At 36.4% G+C, this 11,060-nt stretch overlaps 1 protein-coding gene across 2 annotated transcripts in view; it reads left to right on the forward strand.

Moving 5' to 3' along the window:
- TMED5 (transmembrane p24 trafficking protein 5) overlaps positions 1 to 8,826 on the forward strand; it is a 28,380-nt gene extending 19,554 nt beyond the window's left edge. Inside the window, exons 3-4 of one of the 2 annotated variants that reach the window (XM_007977926.3) lie at positions 4,211 to 4,394; positions 5,803 to 8,826. In XM_007977926.3, coding sequence (XP_007976117.1) covers positions 4,211 to 4,394; positions 5,803 to 6,021 — 403 coding nt within the window. In that variant the 3' untranslated portion in view covers positions 6,022 to 8,826. Of the gene's footprint in view, positions 1 to 1,473; positions 2,696 to 4,210; positions 4,395 to 5,802 lie in introns of those variants that run through there. The other variant, XM_073008573.1, reaches the window with a different exon arrangement.
- Positions 8,827 to 11,060: the final 2,234 nt, after the last annotated feature.

An 11,060-nucleotide genomic window follows, 5' to 3' on the forward strand; every position in this document is an offset into this window, starting at 1 on the left:
TGCTGAATAATACCAGTGGGCTATCTGCAGGGCATGGAAAGTTAGCATATTTGATACTACATATCAATATTAGATAATTCCATATGATTTTAAACAGTTCATGATAGTGGGCCATCTGATAAGCCAAAACATTTTCCATTAACCTTTCTATTTTCGTTTAAGTGTTTTCTTTTGATCCAGGCTAAATTTTTTCTGTGCTTTGGTTAGTAAATTAGGATTCCCCTGGTATTGCATTCAGTCTATTGTGGCATTTTAAACCTGCCTTCTGGCCAGCACAAGCTTTCTATTTTAACTTAAAGCTACTGTTCCAGGTATGTGTCTTAAAGTTTCTTGAGCTGCTGGCTATATACCATTTCTGTTCATAGTTTCTTTCTTAAAACAACAGTACAGTATATTTTTGTGTGTATGTAAATTTTTTTTTGACTCAGACCTCATTCGTTTTAGATAATCAGAAGGCCTGAGGCCAGGCGCTGTGGCTCACACCTGTAATCCCAGCACTTTGGGAGGCCGAGGCAGACGGATCACAAGGTCAGGAGATCGAGACCATCCTGGCTATGATGAAACCCCATCTCTACTAAAAATACAAAAAACTTAGCCAGGCATGGTGGCGGGCACCTGTAGTCCCAGCTATTTGGGAGACTGAGGCAGGAGAATGGCGTGAACCCAGGAGGCGGAGCTTGTAGTGAGCCCAGATCGTGCCACTGCACTCCAGCCTGGGCAACAAAGCGAGACTATGTCTCAAAAAAGAAAAAAAAAAGCCTGAAAGCAAAAGAAAATACTTGTTTTAACTCTTTGAGTTCAGAATTAAGCAAAAGACCATATATTCTTCTGACACCTCACTTCCCTCTTTTCATATCTCACTGGTATTTTTCCCAGTTCCATTCTATTATCTTACTATAACATTTTCTTAAGTCAATATTGTTAATGTGTTAAACTGTGAATCTGTAGGAAGAACAAATATGGAGTATCTAGTATTTGCTCTAAACAAGGGTTGGCATGTTATATGCTTCTAAATTAATCTTTCCAACCCACTATGAGATAGAGTCTTTGACTCAAGATTCCCATTTTATAGACAAGGAGACTCAGAGAAGTCAAATAAGTCTGCAGGGATACACATGCAGGGTGGAGACAAGATGGACCAAAACTCTTGCTTTCTACCATATGCTTAGAACATCCCTGGCACATAACACTATTGTAAGAACTAGCCATTAAAATTATTGGTCTTTGTTAACCAAAGTGCCGATACATAATTGATACTCAGTAAACACTGAATACATGTATGAATGGATGAGAGGAAAAAAGTCTCAGTAATTTTTTAAGATACTCATTTAAAATACATTTTTAAATGGCATTTTACCTATACAGAGTTCAGAAAAATATTTGCATAAGCTATTACTAAATACGAAAGAAATAGTAATTGTAAAAGTCAGTTTATATTGATATACTTGGAATTAACTGTTTTCTCTTTGATAGATATATAAGAACTAAAAATGGGCCTGGCACGGTGGCTCACGCCTATAATCCCAGCACTTGGTGAGGCCCAGGTGGGTGGATCACGAGGTCAAGAGATTGAGACCATCCTGGCCAATATGGTGAAACCCCGTCTCTACTAAAAACACAAAAATTAGCTGGTCATGGTGGCGCACACCTGTAGTCCCAGCTACTTGGGAGGCTGAGGTAGAATTGCTTGAACCCCGGAAGCGGAGGTTGCAGTGAGTCGAGATCACACCACTGTACTGCAGCCTGGCGACAGAGACTCCATCTCAAAAAAAAAAAAAAACCAAAAAACTAAAAATGTAGTTCAAGTTTCAGAATTTTTAAAATGTTCAAAATTTATATCAATCTTTATTTCTCCCCAATTATTTGCTTCCTTTTTGAGATAATAAAATTCACTGTTAGAAAAATAAGTATCTTACTGCTTCCTTGTGTTGAATTACCTCTCATTAAATAATTGGGAGAAAATAATTGAGTTTATAATAGTTCACATTTATTGCATTCTTTTGATGTGCCAGGCCAGTGTTCTCAGCACCAGCACTTTTCATGTACTAATTTTTTTTATTCTTAACCACAATCCTGAGGTAAATATCATTTTACCGATGGGGAAACTGAGGCGTAGAACAATTAAGTTCCTGAAGGTTACACAGCTAGTAAACAGCAAAGCCAGGATCTACATTCAGGCAGTCCAACTCACTCTTAATCATTACACCAGATTTACAAATCTATTTTTTTTTTTTTTTTAGATGGAGTCTCGCTCTGTCACCCAGGCTGGAGTGCAGTGGTGCGATCTCGGCTCACTGCAAGCTCTGCCTCCTGGGTTCACACCATTCTCCTGCCTCTGCCTCCCGAGTAGCTGGGACTATAGGTACCCGCCACCATGCCCGGCTAATTTTTTGTATTTTTAGTACAGACAGGGTTTCACCGTGTTAGCCCAGTTAGTCTTGATCTCCTGACCACGTGGTCCACCTGCCTCGGCCTCCCAAAGTGCTAGGATTACAGGTGTGAGCCACTGCACCCAGCCTACAAATCTGTTTTTCAAACATTAAACAAAGCTTTTATCTGTAGCTATATTAATTTTGTAAGAGCAGCAAAAATCTCAGTATGTCACTGGTTTTTCTTAAGTAGTCTTTTTTTCTTTTAAATGTAATTTCTTTTTTTAAAGACAAGGTCTCACTCTGTTGCCCAGGCCAGAGTGTAATGGTGTGACCATAGCTTACTGCAGCCTAAACTATTGGGCTCAACCAAGCCTCCTGAGTAGCTAGGACTACAATTGTGAACCTGGCTAATTTTTTAATTTTTTGTAAAGACAAGGTCTCACTTTTGTCCAGGCTAATCTCGAACCCCTGGCCTACAGTAATCCTCCTGCCTCAGACTCCCAAAGTGTGTGATTATAGGTATGAGCCACTGTACCTGGCCCTACTTTTAACTTTTGTTAATATGGGAAACTAATTTTAAGTAGGGTACTGGTCATTCAGATATTATTGATTTTTTTTTTCAGCACTAGGCATAACTAATGATGGGCTGAATTACCCTTATAGAATTAATAAAATATAAACTAGTTTTATTTAATTCTCAAAGCATTTAGGATCAAACATAAACATCTACAAGGGAACCAGTGATAGTCAATAAGCAAAATCAGTAAGAGGCCTGGAAGAAAACATGTAGGATAATCCATCACTGCTTTTGAAAACAAAACTCAGTTTAGATTAATCTCAATTGAAGGGTAGGTTGGCAGTCATACCTGCATATGAATTGAACTCATGATAAAATACTTTTAATAGTGTATAAATATTAAAGTTTATTATGAGTTATGTATACAGGTTTTTAATTCTATCCTTTTCCAAAAATGAGGTCACTAACCATAATTTACTGAGTAAATGCCAAGCATGTCTAAGTTGTACTCGAACGTATATATTTTCAGGTTGCTTCATTCCCAAGAAATTATAAATTATCTTTCAATACTAAGGAAATTCATGAGTAAGCTGTCCAATTATTATAAACTATGTTATTTGTTTTTGTTTTGTTGAATTTTTTGTTTGTTTGTTTTTATTTTTTTGAGACAGAGTCTCCCTCTGTTGCCCAGGCTGGAGTGCAGTGGCACAATCTCAGTTCACTGCAACCTCTGCCCCTCCAGGTTTAAGCAATTCTCTGCCTCAGCCTCCGGAGTAGCTGGGATTACAGGCGCATGCCACCACACCCGGCTAATTTTTTTGTATTTTTAGTAGAGACGGGGTTTCACCATCTTGGCCAGGCTGGTCTTGAACTCCTGACCTCGTGATCCACCCACTTCGGCCTCCCAAAGTGCTGGGATTACAGGCATGAGCCACCGCACCTCTTGAGACAGGATCTTGCTCTGTTGCCCAGGCTGGAGTGCAGTGGCATGATCATGCCTCACTGCATCCTCAACCTTCCGGGCTCAAGCAATCCTCCCGCCTCAGCATCCCGAGTAGCTAGGACTACAGATGCCAGCCACAATGCCCTAATGTTTGTATTTTTTTTGTAGAGACAGGATTTTGCCATGTTATCCAGGCTGGTCTCAAACTCCTGAGCGAAAGTGATATACCAGCCTTGCCCTACCAAAATGCTGGGATTACAGGCATGAGGAACCACACTCAGCCTGTTAGTTCTTTCTTTTACTTTCTTTTACCTTTAGTTGCTTTTCATCACAAACAGAAGTACAAGTAACTAAAAACATGTACTTTTTTTTATACAGTGTAGAGACTGAAGTTGGTGATTACATGTTCTGCTTTGACAATACATTCAGCACCATTTCTGAGAAGGTGATTTTCTTTGAATTAATCCTGGATAATATGGGAGAACAGGCACAAGAACAAGAAGATTGGAAGAAATACATTACTGGCACAGATATGTTGGATATGAAACTGGAAGACATCCTGGTCAGTATGGTCTTCTAATAAAAAGTATTAACATCCAGAGCCCTTAGTATGGTAATGGTTACTGAACTAAGCATTTTATCTGCATTATCCAGGAAAATCTGTTTCTAATATTTTATTTTTGCCATAAATACTTTGACCTCCATTTCAAGTATCAGCTTAATTTTACTTTATATTCATATAGCCCTTTTATAGTTTTCAAATAACTTATCTTCTAGGACCCTATTATAAAAATAGCTTTTTTCAGATGTGCAACTAAGACTGCATCTTGGTAAGTTTGTTTTATAAATGTGCAGTTAGAATTTTTAAAATTATAAATAGATTATGCTTCTGATTATACAGAAGGCACATGAAAAATAAAATGTTTTCTAATTTCACAACTATTTTGTGGTATTAAAACATTGGGTGTTTTACTGAATACTAAATTGGTCAGATTAACATACAAAGAAGGAAATATAAACACATGCATCATGTAATAGGTAAATACCTAAAGTTGTATCTGTTGGGTTTTCAAAAAGGAAATCATTTGCCAGGCATGGTAGCAGGTACCTGTAATCCCAGCTACTCAGAAGGTTAGGGGGAGGATCATTTGAGCCCAGTTTGAGGCTGCAGTGAACCATGGTCACAGGTATAAATAGATACTACACTCCAGCCTGGGCTATTATATAGCAAGACCCCATCTCTAAAAACTTAATCATTTGGCCAGGCACAGTCTCAGGTTGCAGTGAGCTGAGATTGTGCTTGGGTGAACTCCGTCCCCCCGACAAAAAAAAAACAAAACCTTAAGTCATTTCCTTTGGTTGTGTGAGGGCTAAGAAACAGATAATGTATGTAAAACTCCTGATGCTATGCCACTCAGAACAGTTTGTTACCTATTTTCAATTCACAGTAGCTTTGTTCCCTTGTTAAATAACTACTTATAAACAGTATAAATATGTCAGGAGAATTATTACATAACCTTACAGAGAATCTCTAATATAATATAAATAGTACCTGCCCCTCAATTGTGCAGCCATCTATCTTAAAATTGTGTTTGGATAAAAAACATAAAGCATATTTTGAAAAAAAATATTTTTGAGACAGGGTCTCACTCACTCTGTTGCCTAGGCTGGAGTGCAGTGGCACCATTATGGCTCATTGCAATCTCAACCTCCTGGACTCAAGTGATCCCCCACCTCAGCCTCCCAAGTAGCTGGGACCACAGGTGGTGCTACCATGCCCGTCTTTTTGTAGACGCAGAGTCTCTCCGTGTTGTCCAGCCTAGTCTTGAACTCCTGGGCTCAAGGGGTCCTCCTGCCCTAGTCTCCCAAAGTTCCAGGATTACAAGGCATGAGTCACTGCACCCAGCCTCATTTTTTAATTAAAATTTCTGAGCATTCTTTAATAATAAAATTATTTTATTTATCTCCAGGAATCCATCAACAGCATCAAGTCCAGACTAAGCAAAAGTGGGCACATACAAACCCTGCTTAGAGCATTTGAAGCTCGTGATCGAAACATACAAGAAAGCAACTTTGATAGAGTCAATTTCTGGTCTATGGTTAATTTAGTGGTCATGGTGGTGGTGTCAGCCATTCAAGTTTATATGCTGAAGAGTCTATTTGAAGATAAGAGGAAAAGTAGAACTTAAAACTCCAAACTAGAGTACTTAACATTGAAAAATGAGGCATAAGAATGCAATAAACTGTTACAGTCAAGACCATTAATGGTCTTCTCCAAAATATTTTGAGATATAAGTGTGAAACAGGTATTATTTTAATGTGAAAATTAAGCCTTCACTTTCTGTGCAAGTAATCCTGCTGATCCAGTTGTACTTAAGTGTGTAACAGGAATATTTTGCAGAATATAGGTTTAACTGAATGAAGCCATATTAATAACTGCATTTTCCTAACTTTGAAAAATTTTGCAAATGTCTTAGGTGACTTAAATAAATGAGTATTGGGCCTAATTGCAACACCAGTCTGTTTTTAACAGGTTCTCTTACCCAGAACTTTTTTTGTAAATGTAGCAGTTACAAATTAACTGTGGAAGTTTTCAGTTTTAAGTTATAAATCACCTGAGAATTACCTAATTATGGATTGAATAAATCTTTAGACTACAAAAGCCCAACTTTTCTCTATTTACATATGCATCTCTCCTACAATGTAAATAGAATAATAGCTTTGAAATACAATTAGGCTTTTGAGATTTTTATAACCAAATATATTTCAGTGTAACATATTAGCAGAAAGTATTAGTCTTTGTACTTAGCTTACGTTCCCAAAAGCTGACATTTTCACGATTCTTAAAAACACAAAGTTATATTTATTAAAATTAGGACATGTTTTCTCTTTGAAATGAAGAATATAGTTTAAAAGCTTCCTCCTCCATAGGGACACATTCTCTCTAACCCTTAAAGTGCAGGATTTAAAAATTAAATGTGAGGTAAAGTAAGTTTATTTTTAATATTATCTGTCTACAGTTAATATCTGTCAACAATTAATAATCATGTTATGTTAATTTTAACATTGCTGACTTGGGTAATTCATTATTACCAGCAGTTGTGAAAGAAATATTGCTAAAATGATCTGGGCCTACCATAAATAAATAGCTCCTTTTCTGAGTTCTAAGAATTATCAGAGACAAGAAAGAATTTAGAAAAACTTGAGGACACCGAATCCAAAATAAAATTCACTTAAGTAGAACTATAAATAAATATCTAGAATCTGATTGGCTCATCATGACATCCTACTCATAAATCAAAGGAGATTAATTTCCAGTTAACTGGAAGAAATTATTTGGCTGTAGGCTTTTATTTTCAACAAGAATTCTGGTTTGAATTATTGTTTGTAAGCAGGTACATTTTATAAAATGTAAGCCCTACTGTAAGATTTAGCACTGGGTGTACATATTTATTAAAAATTTTTATTATAACTTTTATAAAATGGCCTTTCTGAACACTTTATTTATTGACGTTGAAGTAAGGATTGGAAACATAGACTCCCAAGTTTTAAACACCTAAATGTGAATAATCCATATATACAATAAAGTCTCTGCCATCTAGTTTTTTGAAGTCTATGGGGATCTTACTCAAGTACTAATAATTTAACTTCATCATGAATGAACTATAATTTTTAAGTTATGCCCACTTATAACATTGTTTATGACTACATTGTGAGTTAGAAACAATCAAACAAAATTTGGGGTATAGAACCCCTCAACAGGTTAGTAATGCTGGAATTCTTGATAAGCAATAATGATAACCAGAGACAGTGATTTCATTTGCACTCAGAGTAGTATAAAAGGAGATACATTTCCCTCCTTAGGCCCCTGGGAGAAGAGCAGCTTAGATTTCCCTACATGCAAGCTTTTTAAAAATGAGGTAAATGCCATATATGATCAATTACCTTAATTGGCCAAGAAAATGCTTCAAGTGTCTAGGGGTATCCTCTGCAACACCTGCAGAACAAAGGTCAATAAGATCCTTGCCTATGAATAGCCCTGCCTTTTGCCCTGTTAAATTTGTAATGAGAAGCAAATTTACAGTACCATAATAAAGCAGGGTACATATATAAACTACTGCATCTTTTCTATAAAACTGTGATTAAGAATTCTACCTCTCCTGTATGGCTGTTACTGTACTGTACTCTCTGACTCCTTACCTAACAATGAATTTGTTACATAATCTTCTACATATATGATTTGTGCCACTGATCTCAAACCTATGATTCAGTAACTTCTTACTATATAAAAATGATAATGGCTTTATTTGGAGAAGAATTTAGGAATATTTAGGACAATTACTTTTACAGACAAAGTAAAAAGACTGAGATATTTAAGAGGCATAACCAAAAAAGCAAAATTTGTAAACAGAGTAAAAATCTTTAATATTTCTAAAGACATACTGTTTATCTGCTTCATATGCTTTTTTTAATTTCACTATTCCATTTCCAAATTAAAGTTATGCTAAATTGAGTAAGCTGTTTATCACCTAACCGCTCATTTTGTCTTTTTCAATATACAAATTTTTAAAATACTACAATATTTAACTAAGGCCCAACCGATTTCCATAGTGTAAGCAGTTACCATGTTCACCTCACACTAAGGCCTAGAGTTTGTTCTGATATGCATTTGGATGATTAATGTTGTGCTGTTCTTTCATGTGAATGTCAAGACATGGAGGGTGTTTGTAATTTTATGGTAAAATTAATCCTTCTTAAACATAATGGTGTCTTAAAATTGACAAAAAGTGAGCACTTACAATTGTATGTCTCCTCAAATGAAAATTCTTTATCTGAAATTTTAAAAGAAATTGATTCAGCATGTAAGGATTTTTCATCTGAAGTATAATAATGCACAGTGTTGCTCAAACTGCTTTATACTTGTAAACAGCCATCTTAAATAAGCAATGTATTGTGAGTACTGATCTGTATATAATAAAAATTATCAAAGAAAATGACCAGTCATTTGTAAATGCTGTCTACTCCTGAAAGCCTTCCTTCATCTCAATCTTAGTTAATAATGTGCTCTCTCCTCCTGTTTTGAAACCCCATAGCTCTCTACACCTCTTATTGTACATCACTCTACTTTGCATTGGAGTTCTGTTTCTATATGTACTTATTCACCTGCCTAAACATGCATTGTTCCTAAAAGGTACAATTTTTGCTCCAACTATATGAAAGGAAAGATAATCAGTTCTTAAAGTTTGGACCCAGGGAACTTACCCTGCTAAATAAGCACCCAGGGAACTTACCCTGCTCCCCTACCTCACCCCAGAAATTGATTATTTAGGTCTGGAATATGGCTCAGGATTCTTAATTTTTAACCAACACAATATAGAATCTTGTCAGTTATCCTTGGATCATCTGCTTAGTGATCTTGTGAAATCAAAACTCCTTTGAGGCTATTTCATTTTCAGAAATATTTTAAGTAACACCTTAAAACTTGTTAAAATAGCATATAGGAAAGTACAATGCTTGGTGTAGGTAGGTTATTATTTGGTCATTTCCCTCAAACCATCCAGACAAGCCACTCTTCTACCACAAGCTGGTAGAAATCCTTAGGCACCTTTCTGCTTCTGCACTGCTATCACTTTCAGGTGTCTAAGGCTTCTGGAAGGCTGCTGTCATAACCTGGAGCCATACACCTAATGTATGTCTGGGGAAAGGACACCGATTAAAGAATCTGGAGCTAGGATGATGTTACATAAGAGAGGGCACATGGAGATGGACTCTGGATCCCTGCATCTGAAAGAAAAAGGCAAGAAAATGCAGCGCAGGGAAAATCCTGGAAGTCTTCACTGACCATGAATTAAAATCCTAATTGACAGTTTTACAAAAACCCTCCTGTTTTAGTACTTGTTTTTGTTTGTTTTAACAAGCTTAGATTTATTATTGTGCCTTTTATAGAATATGAGGAAGAAATAGGAAAGCAGTGAAATGAACAATGAGAATCTGTTATCCAAACTGATATAAACTCCCTCAGAAAGAAAGATACTACTCCCGAATCCTGGAAGTGTTAAGTGGCAATAATGATCACATGTTGTAAAGGAGATTGTTAACTACGGCTAGTATCAAATGGGAGGCTGGAGTAAATCTAACCTTTCTTCCCTTGATTTCAATTCTAAAAGGACAAGTAATACCATTGCAGAAAGAAAAGACAGTTCCAAATGATAAATTTTAGAGTTGTTTTGCTAGGATGCAAGAGAAATTGGATAAGTGGACCACTCATACGTTGCTGGTGAGATATGAAATAGTAGAGCCACTGTGGAAAATATTCTTGGCAGTTTCTTATAAAACTAAACATGCATTTAACATATAACCTGGCATTTGTACTACTTGACAGTTATCCTTGAGAAGTTAAAACTTAACATTCACAAATGTTACATAGTACCTTCATTTACAATAGCCAAAACCCAGAAACAACCTGATGTCCTTCAAAAAGAGAATGAATGGTTTAGTATGTCCACACCATAGAATACTAAAGAGTAATATGAAGGAACAAACTACTGATACATGTAACAAATTGGATGGACCTCAAGGGAATTATGCTTGGGTGGTTTGGGGGGACAATCCTAGTTTTACACACTGTATGATTCTGTTTTTGTAACATTCTTAAATAATAAAGCTATAGAGATGGGAAACAAGATTCTTGGTTCAGGTCTTGGGACTGAAGGGAAGGAGAATGTGGCTATAAAGGGAGCCTTGTGGTAGAGAAGTTCTGTAGTTTGATTGTGGTGATTACATAAAGATACATGTGAAATGTTAGAAGTATTTATAGCTGAAACAGATATTAGTATGTTGGTATATACATATTTCTGAATGACTAATTACTTTCGCCATGTTGCCCAGGCTGGTCTCGAACTCCTAAGCTGAAGTGATGTGCCCGCCTCAGCTTCCCAAAGTGCTGGGATTACAGGCGTGAGGCACCATGTCTAGCCTGTTTTTCCCTATGCATACATAATTATGATCAAGTTTAATTTGTAATTAGGCACATTAAGAGATTAACAATAGCTAACGAAACGGAACAATTGCAATAATATATTGTAATAAAAGTTATGCAAACGTGGTTTCTCTCTCAAAATATCTTGTACTCACCCTTGTGAGGCTGTGGGATGTCATACAATGCCTAAACGAAGAGATGAAATGCGGTGACTGATGTAGGTGTAAGTGATGTAGTTAGGCTACATTA

The sequence above is a fragment of the Chlorocebus sabaeus genome, chromosome 20 (assembly GCF_047675955.1).
Source record: "Chlorocebus sabaeus isolate Y175 chromosome 20, mChlSab1.0.hap1, whole genome shotgun sequence".
Classification (NCBI taxonomy): domain Eukaryota; kingdom Metazoa; phylum Chordata; class Mammalia; order Primates; family Cercopithecidae; genus Chlorocebus; species Chlorocebus sabaeus.